Source organism: Hippoglossus stenolepis, chromosome 18 (assembly GCF_022539355.2).
Source record: "Hippoglossus stenolepis isolate QCI-W04-F060 chromosome 18, HSTE1.2, whole genome shotgun sequence".
Taxonomy (NCBI): Eukaryota; Metazoa; Chordata; class Actinopteri; order Pleuronectiformes; family Pleuronectidae; genus Hippoglossus; species Hippoglossus stenolepis.
The window spans coordinates 2,179,813-2,204,928 of NC_061500.1; the positions used below are offsets into that span (position 1 = coordinate 2,179,813).

Here is a 25,116-nt window from a genome sequence, read left to right on the forward strand (position 1 = left end):
AAGCACAATGTGTTTGTCTATAGTTATGACTTGGATGGAAACCAGATGACATTTTATGACCAATTCATGCAGAAAACAAGGGGTCACCTACTTGTATCTGTGTATAAAAGATGAAAGTGCTTGTTTTCTACTTTTCCTGCCCCCTGGTGGTACAAAAGAACGAGTGCACCTTCATCTACAAACACACAGCAACTAGAATCTCAGGGAATAAAACAATAATCTCTTTGAATCTGTTCACATCTGCAGCAGGAGAAGAAACACTGATGTCGAATGCATGTGAAGCTGCAGCTGCAGCGCGTGTGCACGGCGCGGGCTGCAGCGTGCGGACCACTGCTGCTCTCAAACAGTTAACGACGAGTCGGGAGGGTGACGACTTGTTTTGCTGTTGGCTCCCTCCGCATCCTCCGCACACGTGAGCGCGCTCGGCGGAAGACGGAGGAGCCTCCCTCTCCCTCGCTCGGCCTCCAGGAGGGGCTGAAGGTGACTCTCCTCTCGGCGGGGATGCAGAGGCAGCTGCCGGGGGTCCGTCCGGCCCGAGACTCGATCCTGCTCCCGCGGACAAAGCGCACGGTCCCGCTGAGGCTGCGGAGGCTCTGATCGCTCACAAATCCGTGTGACCCCGCCGCGCTTCTGCTGTGGTTCCCTTCCTCCTGTAGACAGAGGACACCGCAGCATCCGTCTCCATCTGTGTGTGAGTGTGTGAGTGAGTGTGTGTCTGTGTGTGTGCGTGTGCATGCATGTGTTCTGCACCGTACGGGCGGAAAAAGCGCCCACGATCCGCAGGGAGCATCTTCCCCGTCAGCCGCGGCGCGCAGACGGAGCCGGAGCGCAGGGAGAGCGCGGAGGAGGCCGTGGACGGCAGCAGGATGGTGAGTCCCGCTCCTCCTCCTCCTCCAACACCCAGAACAAATCCAGGGTGAGACCCGTGTGCAGCTCTGCAGCAAAGCACTGGTTCTCATCCTGCAGCTAGACACACTGGTTCTTAACCTTCAGAGACACACTGGTTCATATTTATACTGCAGAAAGACACTGGTTCTTCTCCTGCAGACAGATACTGGTTCGTATCCAGCTGGTTCTTAACCTTCAGAGAGACACTGGTTCCTACAGAAAGACACTGGTTCTCATCCTGCAGAGAGATACTGGTTCTTAACCTTCAGAGAGACACTGGTTCCTGCAGAAACACACTGGTTCTCATTCTGCAGAGAGACACTGGTCTCTCTTGCAGAGAAACTGGTTCCTGCAGAAACACACTGGTTCTTCTGCAGATAGACACTGGTTCCTGCAGAGGGACACTGGTTCTTCTCCTGCAGAGGGACACTGGTTCTTGTCCTGAAGCAAATGAAGCCAGGTCGCACATTTTAATTATAAGTTACATTGGTGTCCCTGAGTCCTGCATCTTGATTTTTCTTCCTCCACGCAGACTGTCCAGGAATTCAACACCCTGGTGGCTCTGTACCGGGAGCAGGTCATATCCATCGGGGAGATTTCTGCCGACTGTCCGTCACTTCGCGCTCAGATGCAACTGACACGCTCCAAAGGATGCTCCATGGCCCGGGCAGCGCACCAGGACCTCACCGTCATCTCTGGTTCAGGGTAAGAAGACAGAAAATCAAAAATGATCTTGGCCTCAAATGTTTCAGCCGTCCAGAGTTAACCTAATGAATACGGACTATTTATTCTTTATTTAATCATCATGTCCCATGAGACTGTTGAGACCTGAGAACAGAAGACAAACACAGACACAGAACAATGACAATAATCAAGAAAAACATCAGATAACAAAGATTTAAATGGGAATATAAGTTTGCAATAAATGCCTAATTTCATATGAGAAACACTGTGATGGGTTATGAAGTGTGTTGCAAGTTAATTCTGTCCTGAACTTCAATATAAAAACACACTGTCTGATTTTATTTTGACCTCTTTTCTTCCTCCTCCTCCTCCTCCTCCTCCTCCTCCTGCTGCAGTCCAGAGGACGGAGAGATCCACCCTGAGATCTGTCGGCTCTTCATCCAGCTGCAGTGCTGCCTGGAGATGTTCGTTACGGAGATGCTGAAGTCCATGTGCCTGCTGGGGGTGCTGCAGCTCCACCGAAAAAGTAACGTCACAATAACTCTGTGACACGAAATAATCACTTTGGGCAAAAGTGCATGAAATTTAAAGAAAAATGAAGAATACCAGTGATAGATAAATAAGTCAATCAATCAAAATACATACATTAAATTTACAGTTGATGGTGGTGATTAGATGGTTTGGATATAAACTCTGCAGGGCTACAAAAGACTTTTAATTCCCAGATGATGATGACGAGGATGTAAAGTACTACATGATTATTGTGGCAGAGTTTCCCTTCGTACATTCATGCACAGCTGTACAGATGTGGGTGTTTGTGTGTTGATGGCGTCTCTCTGCTCCGTCCTGAAGGAACCGACTCGGAGCCGAGGGTGGACTTCAGGATGGACGAGAGCTCGGACGTCCCGTTCCTGGAGGAGCGATCGTCCTCGCCCATAGACTTCCCTCAGGAGCAGTGGCTGGTGGGAAACGACATTGAAAACATAGAGAGGTACAGGGACTGCGTCTGCTTTTTTACAATAAACTGTTTAAACTCCTGATGAAATGAAATCGTCCAAACTACAGCTGTGTCTCTGCTGATTCCTCGTCTTCACAGGGACATGCGAGAGATGCGAAACCTACTCAGCAAACTCAGGGACACGATGCCATTGCCACTGAAAAACCAAGGTACGTGACGGGATGAGATTCACCATATCATTGATGTGATTAATGAAAACGACCTGATGTTCTGATCCTTGTTCCAGACGACAGCAGCTTGTTGAACCTGACTCCACAGCCGCTGGTCAGACAGAGGAAGAGACGCTTCCCTGGACTCTGCTGCATGGTGTCAGGCTGAGAGTCAGGCTGAGAGTCAGGCTGAGAGTCAGGCTGAGAGTCCCACAGCAGCAGCACTCGTATGAGTAGATTTTCATCTGTTTTTCCATCTGTTGTTTTATTCCTTTCCCATTTATCGTGATATTTACAGTTTTTCACTGGATCATTATATTTGTTCTCGAGCTCTGTAACTTGACTTCACGTATGTATTTTATTAGGAAAACTCTCCAGTAAATATTTACAAATATGTTCCCCCCAAAAAAGATGCCACAAACCCTGTGACCCAATTCCGCGGTCGTGTCCCTCAGAGGCTGCGTTTGACAACAACAACAGACAACAACAGAGGATTGGTCGATCCCTCTCGGGCCAACCTATCGCAGGATTGGGTGATGAAGCTAACACGCTATGGGGCTGGAAGTCGTTCTAAGATAGTTAACGATGTACGAGTGGGACAAGCCGGTGACGTAAATAGGAAATCCTCCGTGGACCAGACCGTCTCATTTCGGCTCGTCCTTCTTTCGACTACTCGGTTTACGGAGTCCTCCGAAGGACGTGGCCCCTGAATTGGGTCGCAGCTATTGTTGCACTAGCTTTGTAGGCTAACGGGACAATAACGGATGAGATAACGCTAGCTCCCGCTGGGTCACAGGCACGGCAGGGTTTCGGTTTCAGGCTCTCGTGGAACTTTTTCTTTTTGTTTCCAGGTGCGTTAAATTTACTTTTTTACGCATACTGTCGTTTTCCTCCAAACCTCTTAGTTGTACGTTATTTTCTATAGTGAAAGATGAGAAATGTAAATATTCAGGCTATGCACAGGCATTTGTAGTTTCCAGGTGTCTCACTGTGTCACACCTTCGTGTCTGAATGTTTTACGATGTGAGCTGTTTTAGTCTGAACAACTTTCTGATGTATTTCCTTTGAGCGTTGTTCGGTAGATGCTGCCTCCAGGTGAGTCTCTGCTTACCTGCGAGCTGTGAACGCCATGTTCATCTCCAGTATTATGGTGCACACACATAACCGGCACCTGTTATTACAAATAATGTCACTGTAGAAAAGAGTACATGTGTAAAATAATAAACATATAATGGCAGATAAGAAAAAAACTGTTTCAAAGCTTTGCCTAAACTTCAACTTTTAAAAGGTCGTCAGCATCTTCGTTTCTTCGCCCCCCCCCTGATCGTGTCAGTGGTGCATGATGATGTTGGTCAGTTGTTCAGCTGAGAACTTTAATGTCTCGTTCACACGACACGATCTTCAGCCGGATTTTCCCCTCGACAACAAATTTTGGAACTTTCCGACAAAAGCCCCGGATCACAGGCAAATTTGATCGTCAATCCCCATGTGTGAGGACGTGATTCAATAGGTCAGCTGACACATGCTTGATTTCTCTCAGGCTAAATATAATTCATAAATAATTAAATAACTAAATAATATTTTTATTCATTCAAGAGCGCAGTCTTTCAGTTTAAGAGCAGAACTTAGTGGTTTCACTTTCAGATTTCATAATGCTTTCACTCGAAACCCTCCGCTCGCACTCAAATTGCCCAAACTGTGAAAAGATTCAAGCTGTTTGAGTGCAAGCTCAGAGTTTGAGCACAAGCAGAGAAAAGCTGAGCACAAGCAGGGGGTATTTGAGAAGTTTTGAAAGAAAAAAAACGGGATAGCAAAATATCTAGAGAAGTCTGTGACAACTGCAGCCAATTAGAGCGCAGGACGGGGTGATGACGGAAAATACGGAGGCATAAAACCAGATGAGGAAAACTAATAAGATAATAATATCAACAAACGTGGCGGAGAGCATGAAAAACAAGTAAAAGTTCAGAGGTCGAGCTAGCGAGTCACAGCACAGCAAGTCGTGTCGTGTGAACTTGGCGTTAGTTACAACCGGAGTACTGACCAGATGTGTTTGGGACAGAGTTATGGTTTTCGTATCCTCCAGATGTTTTCTGTAGCAACGTGTCTAAATTTCCCATTGACCAACACTGTAGTCCATGACAAGAAACCTTAAAAAACGATGAAATCACCTGTGTATACTGTTTTCATGATCCCCAGAGGATGAACACGATAATGTTACTCATCAGCAGCAGCCAAAAAACTTCTACTTTTACCCAGTAAATATCAAAATAAAATCAAAATCCAACAGTATAACATATAGAGACCAGAGATTTGATGTTTAAACCAGCTCCCCAGAGGATACACCCTTTTGATATTTTTCTCTATTGCCACATTCAGGACAAAGTTTACTGTTCAAGCTTTAATATCCGGAACGACTAAACGTTCATGATGGGGCTTGTTCAGCGGGTTGCAACAATGATCGCAGCCTCCAGGGGGCACTAGCGGGGCTTTTCGGTGTCAGGTGCTGCACATCGTTAGCCGTCTGCCCTGAAATAAAACCAGACGATCTTTATCGGGGTAATTAAACTACAGCCATTTTCCCACTGAGTGTCGGTGCAGTGTAGTTTGTAAATCTGTGTTTGTGGAGTTTTTCCTTTTTGAATTAATGTAGTTGCCGTGGTGATGTCCAAGCTGCTCAATTCTTTGTTTCAGCATGTTTATGAGTCCGAGGCCATTTGTAGTTAGTGTGTCCTGCAGTGTAGAACCCCCCAGCTAATAACCAGTATGTACAGCTTAGGACATTTTATAATGTGAATAAAGTTTTATATTAAAATAAGAACTTGTGTTGTCTTCTTTTAAAAAACAATTCATGTACATTTAAAATATATATATATATATTTTTCCTTTTGCATCAGATGAGAAGATGAATATAAATATCGTCAGAGTAAGAGTGGTCACAGTTAGCCTAGCTTAGCATAAAGACACATCAAAGCCCACTGTTTACAAACTAAAATAAACAGAATTCATTTATTTTTATCTTGAACATAATAAGTATAAGTGCATAAATACACACATAACTACACTGTAGGTCATGTTGAACAAAAGAAAGCATTATATAAAAGTGAATTACATTTATTTCTAACTTATTAACAGTTATTTTCCCCCTATTTTCATCTTTTATTTAAAATCACAGACAATTCCCATTTTCCTATTTATTTATAAGTCGTGAATAAAATATATTTATTAAGCAATAACACATCAAACCAAAAGCTATTTTATTGACTAAGTGAAGCTAATAAATGTCAAAATACTTTAAAGTACTTGTTGCACCAGTTTTACAACATCAACCAAAACAATGTTTTCACTGAGTTTATTTCCAGATTGTGCAAATTCTTGGACGACAACAAAAGAAAGAGTGGAAAGAAAAAACTAATCTCCTCCGTATCTGTCGAGTGTCAAACATCCAACATCTGGTTTGTGTCTCTGCTGCTGGGAAACTCCAGCGCTCGTTACTTCCCGTAACAACGAGGGACACGAGCGTTATGTAAGAACTTTATTTATTACTGTGTTCTTTATCTGTTATTATCAATAATAAAAAAAACTTGCTCTTTCTGGGATTTAAAAAAAAAACAAACAGATTGTGCAATTTAACTCCAAACGTGACTGGACGCCCCCGAGGAAACACTGGAGGAGGTTTTATATTCAGTCACCTCAGAAAACAAAGAGTCAGATCTGCAGATCTCAGCGTGGACACAAACCAAACACAGGAGAAGTCTTCGGCTCTAGTTTCTCCTGGAAAGGACGTCGATGTGTGTGGTGAGTTTTATTCATCTTTAGAAAAGTAAATGTTGCATAAATTATATTTTAGTTTAGGTTTAGTTTGTTTCACATCATTTACATTTATTCTCATTTCTGTTGGTTCTGCATTTACTCCATGTGCACCTCATATTTTTATTTTCACTTCTGATACACTTTATACTTTTTACTGAATCTTGGCGCGAGCTGGCACAAGAATTATCTTTGGGATTTGAAGTCTTGTCTTGTCTCTATTGCTCTAACTTAAGATTTAACATTTCCACTTAGAACAATTTGCTTTGTGGCATTTTATTGCTTTATTTTCTGGGGGTATTTTTCTTATGAAATGCCTTTTTATGCCATATATGTAATATCTCTGTGTGAAACCTACAACTTAAAATTTACAGTAAATGTTTCCACTGGAAAAGATCAGATGCTGAAAGTTGCCGTATTACTGCACAGTGCATCTTAGTTATCGAGTTTAAGTGGGATCATCATGATGAAGAATATTTATATGTTTAATTGTTAAAGTACAATTAAATATCAGTATGATGAAAACCCAGTTAAAACAATCATTATATTGAATTATTTTCAGAATAAGTAGAACTAGGTCGGACTCCCCCGGGTGTGATGGCGTCCTCCAGACAGTTTCTCGTGCTGCTGCCGCTCCTCAGCTTCGTCTCAGCCTCACTCGCCTGTTCCTGTGACCGATATCCCTGGAGCTCGTGGTCCAGCTGCTCCAGGACCTGTAACCACGGAGCCCAGCAGAGACTGAGGTGAGACGCAGAAAAGCTTGTCTCTCAAACTGAACTGTCACTTTTTTTAACTGTCAAGTTTGAGCCCCCACAGCTGCTCCACATCTAAGTGACCTTTCATACCTTTGAGACAGGATGTTCCAGTTTGACGATTACTACTGGAAGAGCAGCTGCAGTCAGCTGTGTGACAAATACGACAGGAGAGGCTGCAACGAGCAGGCCTGTCCCATCAACTGCCTGCTGACGCAGTTCGAGCCCTGGTCCGACTGCTCACCCTGCGCCAGGAAACAGGCAAGAAACTCACAGCTCACACGGCAGGAACACTATCGCTGAAGGCTACAGTCCCACAATGCAATGCACAAAGAAAATACAGAGGCAAGGAAGTCATCACGACGACAGTGTCACTCCGTAGACCTCATACCTGCAAGATCCTCTTTTGAAACCACCTTTAAAACCACAATATCCAGATCTTATTCAACACTCGTAGATATCAGTCCCTTAAATGTGTCTGATTTTGATCCGTCAGTGTTTTTTTGATTTCCTGTCGTGCTGTTGCCGTAGTTACGCACCCGCTCCGTCCAGAGGCCGTCCCAGTTCGGGGGCTCGGACTGCAGCGTGGAGCTGACGGAGGAGAGGCCCTGTTACCCCTCCACGGAGTGCAAGTTAGCGCCTGTCGACTGCAGAGGCGACTTCAAGTGTGATAACGGTGAGTCGTGTGTTTTTCTCATTCAGGGAGTAAAGCCCACATCTAAACACTCTCTGTGCCGCAGGACGCTGCATGAACTCGACGCTGACGTGCAACAGGCAGAACGACTGTGGAGATAACTCAGATGAGAGGGACTGTGCCGACCTCTCCGTCGTGTGTCCAGCAGAGAAGATGGTGGCCCCCGGGGCCGACCTGGTGGGCAATGGGTAAGCTCAGAGGTTAAAGGTCACCGCTGAGTTTACGGCTGTAGATTTAAAGTGAATTGGTTCACATTCCTCCTGCTGGGGTCGTAAATTACACTCCGCTGTTTGTTATTAGAACATCCTGCACTTGCGAATTGTGCAACTTCTTTTTGCACATAAGATGAGATATAACATCCGTATCACTTCTGCCAAGGAGGTTATGTTCTCCCCCTTGTCCGTTTGATTGTAAACAAGATTGCGCAGAAACTACAGAACAGATTTGCACAAAACTTGGCAGAAGGATGTGATGAGGGTCAAGAAAGAACTCAGTAAATTTAGGCGCAAATCCAGGAAATTTCTGTCACGTTCTTTCACATTTTCCCAGTTAATACTTCATGTGTTCAAAAGTCAGGCATATTTAGAGGACTGAACTGAGTGTGTGTCAGTCTGGTGCAGTTCGATTGAATTCAAGGGAACTGTTGAGCCTTGGTGGGGTTTGAGCTCCAGGAGCGTCCTTCTAGTTGTGCAGTGCGTTTTGAATTCTCCTTGATTTGTGTTTGCAGGTTTGATGCTTTGGCGGAGGAGCCGAGAGGAGCCGTGCTGGACAACATGTTCATGGGAGGAAGCTGCATCATCAGGAGGCCTCCGACCACACTGCTCTACCATCGAATCCCTCACAACTTTGAAAACTTCGACATCAAGGTTGTGCCATTGTTCTGAATGTTTGACTGTCGAGGCTCAAATGCAGAAGAATAAGTTTGTTTGTTGAAATATCCGCATGTTGTGCGTTTCCTTTTTAATTAAACAATTTCAACACTGAGAAATTACATCTTTATAAATGATTTAGCAAAACAGAACAAACTCCAGTTGACACCAGAACAGAAATCAGCTCTCAGACTGATTCAAGATGTAAGAACCTTATTGTCATTGTGTAAGAATAAGGAAATTATGAGTGTGTGTCATCCTAATATTAAATTGTGCCTGAACATTTTGTTTTGTTTGACAATGTCAATGTCATTTGACAATGAAATTTGTTACCAGATAATTTTTAATAACCACCAAGTCCAGCTATTGTCCCAGTTTTTCATATCCAACACAATTCTTTCTCATCTTCACAAACATTTTAGTAAAAATCCCAGTTTTTTTGTCGCTGCTCTTCTCGTAAACCTTGTTGTCCTGATGTATCTGTGGTCGTGAAGGTCGGGGAGCTGCAGGACTTCAGCACTGAGCCGCAGCAGCTGCACACAGACTCCATCAGTGTGAAGACGTCCAGCTCGTCTGAAGGCCACAACCCATCTCGGTGGAACCACTTCTTCAAGTTTTTGGGCAGAGGGTTTTTGAAAAAGGAGGCGTTTGAAGCTTCAAAGAAAGTGGTGAGTGATAATTTAAAAGATCATAATTCTCTTATCCCCTGATTCCCTCAATTATCTTGAAGAGTGACATTGTCTTTGTTTAATAAAATGTCCTCACTGTGACCGTCTGAGCCACGGTCCCCACATTGACACGTAGGAATGAATAGTTTCCTATCGTTCTCTCTGTAGGACTCCAAGTTTTTCCGGGTGCACCAGGTCCTCCCGGTGTCCAGGTTCAAGGTGAAAGAACCGGGCGACCTCGTCCTTTCGCTGCCTTTCCTCCAGTTCCTTCAGGCTCTTCCTCTCCAGTACAACTACGCCCTCTACAGGGACATCTTCCAGCGCTTCGGGACACATTACTACAGCTCGGGGACGCTGGGAGGCCACTACGACCTGCTGTACCAGTACAGCAGAGAGGAGCTCACCAGTTCAGGTACGATAGCACAGCCTGGTGGACAAAGATCAGAATGCAAACAGTGATTCTTCACAATGTTGAAACAACATAATTGTTTCTGCCCTTAGATGAATAGATTTTATGCTCTGATTTGTTTTGACACAAATGGGACGAATCACATGTTACTGTTTTCCCATGATTCAACAGGTGTCCACTGTTTCTGTGGGAAGAACAAACTGTGTTTCCACATCTAAACCATCAAGTAAATCTTTGCTTCCTTTGTCTGTGTCGGTCTTTCTCCCCGACAGGTGAAACAGAAGAGCACATCAGAGGCTGCCTGGGCAGAGAGACCAGCTGGACCGCCGTCCTCTACAGCCCACACGCCAGGCTTTCCCCCTGCTCCGACAACAGGATGACTCAGAAATACAAAGGTCACATCAAACATCTGCAGGACGCACAGCAGCTTTTTACAGAATCCTGCTGTTCACGGCTCACAGAGAATCCTGATCCTATCATCTCAACAATCTCTCCTTTATCCATTCCCACCTCTTTTCTGATTCAGGCTCGTACATCCAGGCGGCGGAGAAGTCTTTCTCCAGGGTGAAGGGAGGACGAGCCAGGGAGGCAGCAGCTCTGGCCTGGGACCGGCAGGGCCCTGCTCCGGACCGAACATCCTACAAGAACTGGGCCAAGTCTGTCCTGGACAACCCTGCTGTGGTTGAATATCAGGTTAAATCTCAAAGCTCTTCACTCAAACGTCTTCACCCAAATACATCAAAGTCCATAAACACTGACGCTGTGCTCATGCATGTGTTGGTCCAGCTGCTGCCCATCATAGACCTGGTTCGAGGGATCCCCTGCGCTGCGACGAAGAGGAGGCACTTGAGGAAGGCCCTCCTGCAGTACCTGGGGGAGTTCGACACCTGCAAGTGTGATCCGTGTCCGAACAACGCCAGGCCCGTTCTGTCCGGCACAGAGTGCAAGTGTGTTTGCCAGACCGGCACCTACGGCACCAACTGTGAGCGACGGGCTCCTGACTACAATTCAGGTACGACTGAGGGGGTCACGCGATCGCGTCTTCGGAAATCTGCGGCTGTTCGATGCACCTGTTAATGTGGCTTCTTGTGTCATTCCCACAGAGGAGGTGGACGGTCTCTGGAGCTGCTGGGGGCCGTGGAGTCGCTGCTCGGCCTCCATGAAGAGACGCCGGGTGAGGGCGTGTGATAACCCCACCCCCCTCAGAGGAGGTCAACCCTGCCTCGGCCCCAACAGGCAGGAGGAGCCGTGTCACATCAGCATCTTTGAATCGTAGGTTTTCTTAAACAGAAACTTTTAATCCACATTAAGTGACTGAAATATAACAAAGTCATCAAAGTTTATATCCAGATATTTGACGCATTAAGTTTCTGATGATGCAAATCGAAAAAAATTGCCTGCAGCTTCACAATAAAAGCATTTTACTGGCAAAAAAACAATTGGACTTTTATTATGACAATGACCATTGTCTCATTTTATAGACAAGAAAAATGTTTTTAAAATGGCAATCGTTGAGAATGGTTGATAAAATAACACAATGGTATTCGTGTCTATGCCGCATTAATGAAAGTATTGCAATACTTGTACATTTGAAGTTTGATGAACTTGATGTCTGTGGTGATATTCTTGGAAAGGACAAAGGTCAAGTTCATTATTGTGCGACGGCAGCTTCTGGGCTCAGGTGAGAAAATGAAATACTGCAGGAAGTAATGAAAGCGTCGGAGCAGCAGTGAGCTGCTGATGAAAAGCTGCAGGCGATCGACTGCACCTCCGACTTCTCACTGTGCCTCAGACTCACGACATGATTACATCACTTTGTCACAGGATGATGGAACAAACACAACAACCCACGTTTTCACTTTCCAGGAACAACTACAGGCTGAAATCTGCCAAACTCTCCACTTTAACTCTCATTTAAAGATGTAAAGTTCGTCCGTGTCTCTTTGGATTGTCTCGTCCAGACAGGGGACGTGTGATAACGATGACGACTTCACTGTGGGCTGGAGAGACGAGCTGCCTCCTGGTGTTCAGGGCTGTGTGAGGCCACCGAGGCCCGAGAACAGCCTCCTCAGGGTAAAGACCAACCTGTTCATACAATATACAAATTATACACCACTGAAATCTTCCAAAATTACAATAAAAATGTATATTTAATGAGAAAAATATGAGTAAAAGTGAATAAAATAAAACAAAAGCGAGAGATTGAATTAATCTTTTAGTTGTGATGTTGGAAAGAGAAATTATCATTAAGTTATAACTATTGTAAATTTGAAGACAATTGTCATGAGATATTTCAGAGGGAACGAGCAGCAGAAGTGAGGAATGAAGGAATGAATGAATAATGGTTGCTGCTGTGGTTGGTTTATATTCTTCTTCTTCTCTGTATGAATTTGCTCGTCGGACAGAAAGCGAAGCAGTACTATGACCTTGGTGAGGAGGAGGAGTTTGAGTGCTTCACTGGGTGGGAACTGGAGGGTTTTCAGTTCTTCAACTGTCTCCCTGACGGAACCTGGAGTCCACCAAAAGGAAAATGCATCAGTAAGTTTTTTACTTCACCAGCATGTCCAGTCGTGGTCGGTGGTGGCGTCACGTGTTTATTTCAGGTTCCAACTTGTCCTCCTGTACATTTAGAGAACCTCTGTCTTCCTCCTGAGATCCCTGATGGGATGGCGCTGCTCCCCGACAAGGACCAGTACAGACTGGGGGAGTCTGTGGGTTTGAACTGCATCGAGGCGAACGTGGTGCCGCGGCCGGGAGGTTCATACAGGTGCAGCAACAGTCTCACCTGGGAGCCTCCGTTACCGGCTGAGCTGCGCTGCACCGCTGGTGACGTAGACATGATGAGAAACCAGCTGAGCTCCACTCAGCGACATCCTCGTTCATGATTCATTCAAAGTGTGTTATGATTTGTATGAATAAAGTTTTCTTTCATCCTCCTGTTTGTAGAGGAACCGTTTGTCCCCGACCGTCAATGTGGACCAGGACAGAAACTACAGGACGCTCAATGTGTCTGCGTCCAACGGGAGAGCTGCCTGTGAGACTTCACCTACTTATTACTTTGTTCACTTTGTCTTTTCACTTTGTCTGATGCACTTTCAGTCAAGTCAGAATTATTTACCCTTATAATATAACTTATATAATATATAACACATTAAAAAACAGGAGTTGAGCCAAAGTATGGAGCCAAATCAAGAAAGTGGTGCAATGATAGAATCAAAAACAACAATTTCTTACCTCAGAAAAATGTGCAATAACTTATTAATATATATAAATACACTTAAACTTTATATTGAGCTTTAATTTCATTTCAAATTAGTTTTTCTCTAATGACACTTGAGAAAAATGCAGTAAAAGACAGAACAAGATAAAAGTAAAATGAAATAATGATTTACAGACATTAGAATAATAATAGAACAGAATTAGGATTAAAAAATAATTTAAATTATCGGTAGTGAAACGCTTTAATGACATTATCTTAGTGTTTATAATTTTACCGTATATATATAAGAATTTAGAGTGTGTGTGTGTGTCTGTGTGTGTGTGTGTGTGTGTGTGTGTGTGTGTGTGTGTGTGTGTGTGTGTGTGTTGTGTGTGTGTGTGTGTGTGTGTGTGTGTGTCAGGTCACAATCAGCAGATCTCTGCGTCCTGAACCTGGACGTCGGCGTCACCGTGTCGATGTCCCTCTGCTCCTTCCACGCCGGCCGTTGCCACGGCGACCCGCTCTTCTTCGTCAGCAAGGGCGAGTGTGATGCGTCCGACTCGGGGAAACTGGAGTGGGCCAAGTTCAGAGCCAAGATGTCGTCTAAGAGCTCAGCTCAGGAGCCCTGTGATCTCGACACCTGCTACGAGTGGGAGACCTGTTCTGGTGAGTTTTTAGATTTCTACTGGGATTTTTTATTAATTTACTGCAAAATATCATATTTTATTTATTTTACAGGCATCTTTCTTAGTGGTTATGATGATAACCTTTACAATTTAACCTTCTTAAAACAGATTTTCACCTGAAAAAAACTTATTTATATTTTTTAAAACAGCATTGGTTATATTTTTCTGAACAAACATGAGGTTTGACCATCAGACGGTTTTCCCTGACGTCCTCCTGTCGTTTCTCTCGTCAGCCTTTAAGAAGTGCGAGTGTCGAGCAGCTCGTGACTGTCAAGGATCCAACGAGCACATGTTCTGTGTGAAGCTGACGAGGAGCCAGAGGACTCGAGCTCTGGACCTCTGCTCCATGGCCGCGCTCAAATGTGCCAGCTACGAGTTTGAGATCCTCAGTGAAGGAGCGTGTGAGTCCAGGTGATTCTGATGGGATTGTTTTTGCAACACAACAGTTGGGCCCCAGTCACAACTCATCTAGTCATCTAACTTCTCAACCCGACCTGATTTGATCCGAGATGCTTTGTAAGGACGGGACAGTGGTTTTTAAAAAAGTGTCTCAAATCATTTCTGACGACAGGAGGAGATCGTTTCTCTGTTAAACGTTTTTTTTCACATGTAATGATAATTACATTTCTTACAGTATGAACCTCCCACTGCATCACTTCCTCACTGTATATAATCTATTTACTGTTCGGGTATCACCTTCAAATATTTGTCAAATGATGAAATTACATTAATGTGGCCGAGAAATATTCAAAAAATAAAGAAAACTGAAAACTAAACCGCGATTTCTGTATTTAATTAAATATACAATATGTAACCTTGGCCACTAGGGGTCTCTCAATCAAAACAATAACAGAAAACCTATAGTTGATGATGTCGTGAAGCAGCGCGGGATCATGGGAGTTGATGTCTTCACCACCTTTGTCACAAATTGATTAAATACATATTTAGGTACAGTTGTTTTTAGACATTTTAGAAGAATTATTTTTACATATTATATCTTTAATTGTTGTCAAAAAGGCCCAATAACAACACTTGAATAGAAAACAAAGGCAAAATATTCTAATAAGTAATATACGTTACATAATTAATGGTATATGGTATTTCAAAATGAAGAAAATTTGAAACTGATGATTTGCAAAAAAACGCCGAGTCAGAATCTGAAAACCAAGAAAACGACATTTTATTTTGAAAAGTGTTTTATTAACTTTAAACAAAGTAGATTAGTCATTTAACCTTTATTTTGTTAACCTTATCTATCCTCTGTGACAAATACAAACACAGAATCGCAGAGGAATCTATTTACATTAATAAATCGTTTTAGCTTCTATTTACAATTCAGTCATTGAATTTCCTGTTAAATCTACAATTTGAATAAAACAACAATCATTTATTCTGGACAAGCGTCGATGCCGGTAACGTTCAGCTGCTCCCCCCCACACTTCCTGGCTCCCACCTCGCATTCGGTCATCGTCGTGGCAACGTCAGAGCTAACGCACAGGGGGGCGGAGTCTTGTGGGCATTCTGACACGCTCTGGCAAACGCGTGACGTGGAGCGCCTCCTCTGGCCATTTACAGTCGGCGTCACTGGTCAGCGTGAAGCTGCGACGGCACACCGCAGGGCCGAGCTGACACACGCTGAGCAACCGCCGCGGGGTTTGAGTGGAGCCAAGTCTGGCACACAGCTGCAGTGAAGGCCTGAATCAAGGCAAAATTATATATTTTCAGTTATTATGGTGCTTTTAAGAATCAGACCCAACATTTCCCATGAGTAGAACTTAGTAATGATTCTCGAATGTCACACTCACGAGCACTGAAATGGCATTTTGCACACACACTCGGTTGTTCCTACGTTCTCCCAGGGTTTACACCTCAGGCCGGATGGAGGAGTGGGAGCTGTGGGCGCTGAGGAGGAAACAGATTCAATCAGCGAAGGTGAAACCACAGTGTAAATCATACAGTGTATATATATATATATTCCAAGAATAAACGTACCTGCTTTACAACGAATGCCTTCAGGAGACGGAGACCACTGCAGACTGGGACTACACATGACCTCTGACACCTCACCGTCCAGCAGCGAGCCCTCAGGACAGGAGAGGGACAGCGTGTCTCCAATCGGATAGGCCTCTTTGGTGGGCGCGGCCACAACGTCCCCGCTGAGTTGTGGAATCCCACACATGGAACCTGGGACGAGAAGAGTTGACGACACCTCAGTGAAATCTGTGTGCAGGACAAACGATAGGACAAGAAAACGTATTGTCTGTAAAGTGAAGACGTACTTTTACAAACCCTCGTCCCCGGCGTCCACGTCTGGCTTTCAGTGCACCGAGCGGCAGCGTCTCCACTGAGGTAATGTCCCTCGATGCAGGAGAAATCCACCGTGTTTCCTACCATGTACAAATCTTTGGGATTCTGAGAGAGAAATAAAACAGTAGCTGCATTTTAAAAACATGCAATTAACACTTAAATTTGACTAAAAATAACAGAAGTTTAAATTCAGAGAAACTAAAGATCCCTTATGAAACCGCTTTAAATTCTCTAGATCCACATTTTATTTGAATCTGCAACAACACGCTCATAAATATAAGTCCCATAAAAATTCTTTCTATCAAGAACCGTGAATTATTCTCTGAGAAATCCAGAGAAATTATAAAGATGTCCTATGTCGTTTTTTTGCGTAATCCTGCGAACATGGATGTATCAGACTCACCTGGATGAATCCGTTCCTCAGGTTCGGAGGCGGACCACAGGTCTTTGGTGGCGTCACAGAGAGACTGAAGCACTGAGGCTCCATCGTCCTGCACACAAACAGTTCACAGAGAGAAAACTAAAACGTTACAGGGACCGAGGCAGATTAGATTAGAACAGATTGAGAGGAAAGGATTTGTTTTTTATTACCTTTTTAGAACCAAATTAAAGGAGACAGGAGCAAAAACCAAGTGTTTGAGACAGAGGCTGAAAAGAGGAGCTGCAGCGATGTTTTCTGAACATTAGAGCGTGTGTTGTGTGTGTGTGTGTGTGTGTGTGTGTGTGTGTGTGTGTGTGTGTGTGTGTGTGTGTGTGTGTGTGTGTGTGTGTGTGTGTGTGTGTGTGTGTGTGTCCTCACTGTAAATACTGGATGTCGGGGTCCTCACAAGGCTTCTGCTCCGCTGTCAGTCCGGTGCAGTGGTGTCCACCTCCGCTGGGAGCAGGATTGTTGCAGCTGCGAGTTCTTGACCTTTGACCTTGAGAACAAGTCGCCCAGGAGGACCAGCAGCTCCAGCCGCCGTGGGTCACCCCTGAGAGAAGAACCAGAGATTCACTCAAATCCTTCAACTCTTTTTTAATAGATGAATCTAGTTTACACCAATTTTAAATCTGGATTAAATTGTTGGATTTGAGGCAGATTAGTTTAAATAGGTTTTAAAATGAAGCGTCATCCTGTCGTTTACCCGGTTGCTCTCCGGTCACAGCTCCAGTCTGACAGGCTGGTCCCGAGGTTCCCGGCCGGCAGACGCAGAGACACACGGAGCCGCTCAGCAGCGGCTGGCCGTTGTTGTGGCAGGGACGGCAGTGGCAGGGATGCTCCTCGGCCAGGTACTCCTCCGTGGCTCGCTTCAGGTGCAGCTTCTTCAAACCGGCACACTGCACCTCCTTCACCAGCTCGTGCAGAGGACGCAGCTGGAAACAAATTCACAGTTTGTTCATGAGTGTTATGGTCGATGTGAGTAGAGACACCTGATCAGTCCATCGAGGTCGTACCTTCTGGTTTATGACGTCAGGGAAGTCTTTGACAGACGAGGCCCAGTTATCATAGATCTCTCTGTTAGCTTCTGGCTTTTCCAGATCCAGAATACTCAGAGCGCCGATGAAGGATGGATCTCCTCCAAATATGTTGACTTTAATGGGCATTTTATTCACTTTGTGTCCTGTGGAAGTAGTGGAAGGAAAATCTGACTCAAGACCGTGACTGATTTTATTTGATCTTCCAGGGAAACCTGAGTTGTTCACTTACCGCCTTTTGATGAGAAAGAATTCATGACTTTTTTACACTTGATTGTCACTTTCTTCCAGAACCAAAAACCTTTCACCTGCTTCCAACACCTCTGGTAGTCGATATCTGTCGTACCTTTACACAAACAACGCAGGAACAATGGGTTTAACACAAATGATCAGCTGATGTCACTGTTACACCATCACAGCCTCAAGTACGTATTTAAAGGTCCAGTGTGTGTGAGGTGAGGGGTATTCAGCTGCAACATGAAACTCTACACAAGATATTCTACACACTGAACCTTTAATTATAGACTGACTTAAAAAAGGTTCATTTGAGAAGTTCTTACTGGATGAGGTGAACGCCTGGCGGTCTAACTCCAACAAGGCTTGGTATTCGCCGCCGAGCGAGCCCTCGGAGAGGTAGTGCGTGCCGTACTTCCGGAGCAGCTGGCGGTAGGCAGAGTAGTCGTACGTGAACGGCAGCGAGGACAAGGCCTTCCAGAAGCCTTCGGACAGAGTGAGGTACTGAGGGGCGGAGTTCTGAAACTGGGCCAGTTCCACTTTATTCTTCAGGATTATTAATTTGTACGCCTGGACGGAGGAGAACCGTAGGTCCTGGTTAATAAAACCTTAAAAAGTCTCTTTTACACGACACAAAATAGTTGGATTTGTGAGGTTTTATCGAACCTTATTCTCAGTTTGCTCTTTGTGGAAGGTGCGGCGGTCGTGTGCCGACAAGGCGTTGGCCTGGATGTGCTGAGTGTACGACCAGAAGCTGTTGTAGGATTCGTCGCTGTTTTCGTTGTCCACTATCACCTGCAGCAAAAGCAAAGTCTCAGTCCGCCACTGAAATGCTCACCAGCCGCTCAATGGATCGTCAAGTCAACAAGTCACAACTCTGTCAACTTCTCCTTGAACTCACCTCAAAGTTGTACCTGAGGACGCTATGCGGAAGTCGGTAATAGACTTTGTGGTCGCCGCTGAACACCTTCCTGCATTGACCTCCGAAGCTCCGAGTGTTGATCACGCCTGCTCTCAGTTTCCCCGTCAACACGTCGTACCTGTGAACCACGACAATACAAACCAACAGGAGGTTATTTTAGCCAATTAGCCTTCGTACTTACAGTAACGATACAGCCCCCTGGTGGTGGAGTTGCACCTACTCACCCTCTGCCTGTGAAGTCAGAGTTCGGAGGCGTTTTGTCGAGGTCACATGAGAACTGTTGGTCGTCTTGGTTACAGCTTCTCTCATCCAGGCTGTCGTCACAGTCGTAGTCTCCGTTACACACCAGAGTGCGACTGATACACTGACCTGGTCAATAATGAGTCTTTATTACACATTACAAGAGGCAGACAGTCACTTCTTCTATTGAATAATATGTAAAGTGAGTTAATGTTTATAAATGTGACAACTGGGAATTTAACCTCGACTCAAAATGAAACATGTGTCGTAGAATTTTAGCTTTAAAACAGAGACGTATCATGATATTGTAACGGACTGGTAGTTAGGGTTATGTTCTGTTTGACTGCTATGTGGTCATTATGACTTATGTTCAGCTAAGTACACTGTGTTAAAGAGGTACTGAGATGTCCTGAGGGTCAGTGAACAGGTCGGGGTGGGGCATGTGACAGTTCTAGACCAATGGCTGTGGGGTTGTGTGGGATGACAGGCTCTCATTGGCTGGTTTGTTGGCGGGTCAGGGGTGAATGAGGAAGGGGAGTGAGGAAGACGGGGGGGTTGTTAGGAGTGTCGGGGTTAAGAACAAGAAGTGTGACATGTTCGTGTTGACTTTAATAAAGTTACAAATAAGAGAAGAAGTTCCGTGTCGTCTGTGAGGCGGGGACGCTACATTGGTGTCAGAAGTAAAAAGTTTGCCTCCGGATCCCGCTACATACTCACAGCGGGCTACAGTGACTTTTGCCCTGTTAGCAAGATGAGCTTAAAGAAAATTAAGCGGGAGGAGGAAGCCGACTGTCGGCAATACATCAGCGCTGACGAGGGCCAGGGTGCGGCCGAACACAGAGAGCGGGTGAGAGAAATGACCCGGAGAATGGCCGGAGGGGCTGGCTTCAATCGGGGGCAGTTGGAGGGAAGAATGACGGGCGACAGCTCGCGGGTGGAGCCGCGCAGAGAAGCCCTCCCGCCGTCAATGAAAACCCCCAGATACGACGGGAAAGCTAACTGGGAAGCATTCCATGCACAATTTGAACTGTTAGCCCACGCTGGAAAGTGGTGCACGGAGGAGAAAGCCCTCCAGCTCGCTATGTGCCTTACTGGGGATGCTCTGACTAGCCTGTTGCTGCTAAGCCCCGCTGATAGGAGCGACTATGATGCGTTAGTGGGGGCTTTAAAGAGACGGTTCGGATTGTGCTCAACAGCCAGCCTGCTTCGCTCTGAACTGTGCAGTACACAGCGTCGGCCTGCGGAGCTGCTGAGGGATCTCGCCAACGACATTGAGGGGCTGGTCCACCGCACCTATACTCACATGCCCCCTGTCATCCAGAGTGAGCTAGCCCGTGATCATTTCCTGCAGGCCTTATTACCAGCTGACCTGCGTATCCTGACATTACTGGCCCATCCCAGGTCCCTCCAGGAGGCTTTGGAATTAGCCACAGAAAGAGAGATGCTGAGCGCTGGGACACGGGATGCTGCGGTGGATATTACTGCACAAGTGAGAGCTGCACGTGGAGCCGAGTTAAGTACAGCAGAACCTGCCTGGGTGGAAAAACTAACGCAGCTCGTGCATGCCACCACACTGCGAGAGGAGCGGTCTCCGAGACCACATTCAAGGGTTTGCTGGGGATGTGGACAGCCTGGCCACCTGGTTCGACAATGCCCTCGCAACCCGGCTAATCAGGGAATCGAGCCAGGGACCGCATAATCGGGACGATGTGGACCCCTGCTTTTGTTTCCCGACCCCCTTCGAATGAAGAGACATTAAGCTGCACTAATCAGGTGGGAGTGCTACCATCAGCAGATGAGGTTGACAGCCAGCTGGATCGGCTCATCATGCTGGGCCAAACGTGGATTGGAGACTGCTGGTATGCACCATTGACTATTGAGGGGACAGAGTGTTTTGCGCTGGTGGACACAGGCTCTTCAGCGACGCTGGTGAAACCCGAGATGGTAAAGAATAAAACAAATATTTTCCCCACCATAGTGAAACTTCAGACAGTCACCGGGGAGTGAACACCTATGGTGGGGGAAACATTAGTGACTCTGGGGGTGGGGAAGAGGTTTGCCCGCTGTCCAGTGTGGGTCGCGAACCTCGAAGATTGCATACCGGGGCTGGATGTTCTTGGGGCATTGGACTGTGTCATTAGTACAAGGAGGGGGACCCTCACTTTTCCAGATGGACACACTATGCAGATGTATCGGCGACCGCCCCAGCCAGGCTGTCTTGTGACTCACAACATTACAACAGGGACAACTGAGACTGGGACAGATATGCCTGGGTGCTACAGTTCCTCAGAGGCGCTGCCTATGCCATCTTCCACCCCTCCAACCACTGGCCTGCACCTACGACCAGCCCCTGCTACACAGCCTGAGGGAGAAGAGAGAGCACTGGCGGTGAGGGGGGTCTGGCAGAACAACTGTGATGGACTAACCCCCAATGAACAGAGTCTGCTACTACAGCTTCTGCTGGAGTTCAAGGACTGTTTTTCTTTGTCAGAGAACGATGTTGGTCGGACTGATCTCATCGAACACAACATCGAAACTGGAGAGGCACAGCCCATTAGGATGAGACCACGATGCCTTCCCCTGGCCAGACAAATAGCTGCAGACAAAACTCTGCGGGAGATGCAACAGGCTGGACTCATTGAGCCCTCCTCCAGCGCATGGGCCTCCCCAGTAGTCATGGTCCCCAAAAAGCAGAAGGACGACTTTCGATTCTGCGTGGACTTCAGGCCCTCAACAAAGTGACCAAAAAGGACTCCTATCCCCTTCTGATTCAGTGGCGGGGTCTTCCTGGTTCTCCTCGCTGGATCTGCGCAGCAGATATTGGCAGGTCCCTCTCGCCCCTGAGGCCAGACCCAAAGCTGCCTTCATCACCAACGGAGGTTTGTGGCAGTTTAAAGTCCTCCCATTTGGCCTCTGCAATGCCCCCGCCACGTTCAAGAGGCTGATGGACAAGGTGCTGGCTGATATTCCCCGCCAAGAGTGTGTTGTATATCTGGACGATATCCTGGTACACGGAGAATCGTTTGAGTCTGCCCTCAGGTCCCTCAAACGGGTGCTGGAGAGGGTGGCAGCAGCAGGACTGAAACTGCATCCCCAGAAGTGCTGCTTCATGAGACGGGAAGTGACTTTCCTTGGTCACACGGTTGGCGAGGGCGGTGTTGGCACCATGGAAGAGAAAGTACAAGCAGTGAAGAACTGGCCCACCCCCAGTTCTGTACAGGACCTAAAGAGCTTCCTCGGCCTGTCCTCCTACTACAGGAGGTTCGTGAAGGGGTTCTCCTGCATAGCTGCGCCCTTGTTCTGCCTGCTGAAGAAAGGGGAGGCGTTCTTATGGACAGAAAAGTGTCAGACAGCGTTCACTTCGCTGCAGGAAGCCCTGCTGGAGGCACCGATCCTCTCCCTGCCTGACCTCACTCTCCCTTTCGTTCTTGACACGGATGCCAGCAACGTCGGCTCAGGTGCTGTATTGGCCCAGGTGACATCTGGGGGAGAAAGAGTGGTGGCGTACTACAGTAGGACATTCAACAAGGCTGAATGTCGCTACTGTGTCACCAGGCGGGAACTGCTCGCTGTGGTCAGCGCCATCCGGCACTTCAAATATTACCTGGGGGGCCTCCACTTCACTGTCCGGACTGATCATTCCGCTTTACAGTGGTTAATGTCCTTCAAGGAGCAGGAAGGCCAGCTGGCACGCTGGATCGAGGAACTACAGGCATATGACTTCACAGTGGTACACAGACCAGGTATGCAGCATGGCAACGCAGATGCACTCTCCTGTCGGCCCTGCGACAGCGACGGCTGCCGCTACTGCGAAAAAAGGGAGGCACAGGAGTGCGAATGCTTAAAGACTGAGGTGAAATGTGCAGCTCTGGGACCAGGGGGTCCGTCTGCCGATCAGGGACTAGTGGCTGTGGATACAGTGGAGTAATGGGGTTCTACAAAGGGGGTTGAAGGAACCAGCTACAGGAGAGACACGGTTGCAGGTGGTGGTTCCAGTAGCTCTGAAGGAGACTGTGCGACCCCACTGCCATTGGAGACTGGAACACAGGATGTCAAGGACACTGTTCGATCTTCTCCCCAATACCCCTCTGATGTGCCGTGTTCCTTATCAAGTTCCCCACAGTCAGGATCTTTTCCCCTTTTCCCGGTCCCTGCCCCGGATTCCACGTTGGCTGGACCCCCCTCTGCTGCAGGGCCGCCGCGGCCGCAGAGGTACCGCTAACCTCCTGACCGCCTGGGAGTCTTTGTTGTTCCCTCGGGGACGAGGGACTTTGATGGGGGGAGGTAGTGTAACGGACTGGTAGTTAGGGTTATGTTCTGTTTGACTGCTATGTGGTCGTTATGACTTATGTTCAGCTAAGTACACTGTGTTAAAGAAGTACTGAGATGTCCTGAGGGTCAGTGAACAGGTCGGGGTGGGGCATGTGACAGTTCTAGACCAATGGCTGTGGGGTTGTGTGGGATGACAGGCTCTCATTGGCTGGTTTGTTGGTGGGTCAGGGGTGAGTGAGGAAGACGGGGGGTTGTTAGGAGTGTCGGGGTTAAGAACAAGAAGTGTGACATGTTCGTGTTGACTTTAATAAAGTTACAAATAAGAGAAGAAGTTCCGTGTCGTCTGTGAGGCGGGGACGCTACAATATTGTGAAAAATTCCTCTAAGGCGTTTTAGACAGTTTAATATGTTGCAACAAACCAGAGGTGCAGCGGAACCTTTCTCCACAGCCCGTTTCCAGGGGACAACCTTTCTGTGGAACACACGGTTCTGTTTGAGCGGCTTCTCCTGAACATGCCCCGCCCCCAAACTGGGCGTACACCTCCACGTGGCGAGTGCGCACCTGAGAAGGAAGCGGATATACGTACATGCTATTCTTAAGTATGACATTGCACTTTTTCTTTCGGCCTCAGCAGCTGTAACTTTACAGTGAGTAAGTTGGTGGAGATGAAAACCAGAAGTAAAAGAGAGTGAATATTGGACTTGTGTTCATCAGGAGAACACGAATATGTCTCAGAATGATCGTGTTGACGTGTGTCTGCTGGATGTGTTTTTAATAGTAAATTCAATATACCAACTTTACAAATTGACAATATTACTAATAGATAGTTAATATACAACTCCCACCATGACGTGTGTGTGTGTGTGTGTGTGTGTGTGTGTGTGTGTGTGTGTGTGTGTGTGTGTGTGTGTGTGTGTGTGTGTGTGTGTGTGTGTGTACCTTAGTGCTGGTGCAGCCGTCACACTCGGACCACTCTCCGTAAGACCCCCATCTGCAGTTCACAGACTGCTGGCAGCTGAGAGAGATGGACATTGACATAATTAAAAACTTTAATGTTATTTTTTTATTGCCTGAATAACAGTAAATAAAATGTTAGCATGAGATTAACGACCATATGAAGATAATGGTGGCTGATGTGATGGGCTGATGCTTATTTTTAAGGGTTTAAGTGTACATTTTTTTTACTTTTAAGTATTTTATTGAACCCTCCTCTCTGTTGTTACTTTCTAAAACTGAATCACCCTCTGTTGCACGCATTTATGAATAAGACAACGGACAAGTGCACGTTCACAAGCTATTAAACATGTGAGTAATTGTTAAATACAACAAAAGAAGCGGATATAATCCTTAAAATCAGCAGAATTAATTAAAAAATAAATAATTTTACGTACCAAACTGGAGACAGAAAGATGAGGAACGAAGCCAAAGAAGCTGCAGCCAAATCAAACTGTGAGCAAACAAACAAGAGGTTTTCTCAATTTAAACTATTTTTAAATCATAACAAACATGTAAATATAATCAGTTAATTGTGTTAAATCTGACGAATACATGTGTTGCCTGGTTTTACAGCACCTTCATGATGTGTCGCTCCGGGTTCAGGCTTCTCTTCTGCTCCTGAACCAGAACATCCAGGGTCATAAAATTAGCAGCGGGGCTGAGATTTCTCAACAAGAGGAGTTCAGGAATTCCGCCCCACGACGAAGAAACCAGATTTCTACTGTGTCTGTTCACACAGTGAGTCAAGCACAGGGACCCAACATCTCTTCAGTCCCAACAACACAACCTGCTCATTCCCAGTAAAGGGAGACAATTCTCCTGTTTACTTTGAGAGCTGAAGGTTGATGATGATGAAATCTGCT

At 46.2% G+C, this 25,116-nt stretch overlaps 2 protein-coding genes across 2 annotated transcripts; one reads left to right on the forward strand and one right to left on the reverse strand.

The window, feature by feature from the left end:
• Positions 1 to 274: 274 nt before the first annotated feature.
• On the forward strand, positions 275 to 14,602 carry c6 (complement component 6). The gene is made up of 23 exons (XM_047344535.1): positions 275 to 869; positions 1,421 to 1,593; positions 1,968 to 2,098; positions 2,425 to 2,563; positions 2,669 to 2,739; positions 2,817 to 2,905; positions 7,117 to 7,292; positions 7,406 to 7,562; positions 7,833 to 7,977; positions 8,042 to 8,183; positions 8,723 to 8,861; positions 9,359 to 9,532; positions 9,701 to 9,944; positions 10,214 to 10,336; positions 10,468 to 10,634; positions 10,728 to 10,953; positions 11,045 to 11,213; positions 11,903 to 12,014; positions 12,347 to 12,479; positions 12,573 to 12,767; positions 12,888 to 12,975; positions 13,562 to 13,806; positions 14,060 to 14,602. Exons 1-23 carry the CDS (start codon positions 738 to 740, stop codon positions 14,239 to 14,241), a joined length of 3,552 nt encoding a protein of 1,183 aa, XP_047200491.1. The 5' UTR covers positions 275 to 737; the 3' UTR covers positions 14,242 to 14,602.
• A 402-nt stretch (positions 14,603 to 15,004) lies between these two features.
• Positions 15,005 to 25,076, reverse strand: LOC118125571 (complement component C7-like). Its single transcript, XM_035184283.2, is given in 18 exon segments — positions 15,005 to 15,369; positions 15,371 to 15,521; positions 15,632 to 15,728; positions 15,819 to 16,010; positions 16,106 to 16,238; positions 16,537 to 16,624; positions 16,933 to 17,104; positions 17,258 to 17,486; positions 17,568 to 17,734; positions 17,821 to 17,934; positions 18,149 to 18,392; positions 18,489 to 18,617; positions 18,724 to 18,862; positions 18,969 to 19,113; positions 23,677 to 23,818; positions 24,197 to 24,272; positions 24,649 to 24,704; positions 24,830 to 25,076. Coding segments are annotated over 18 exon segments (2,496 nt in total). The 5' UTR covers positions 24,896 to 25,076; the 3' UTR covers positions 15,005 to 15,213.
• Positions 25,077 to 25,116: the final 40 nt, after the last annotated feature.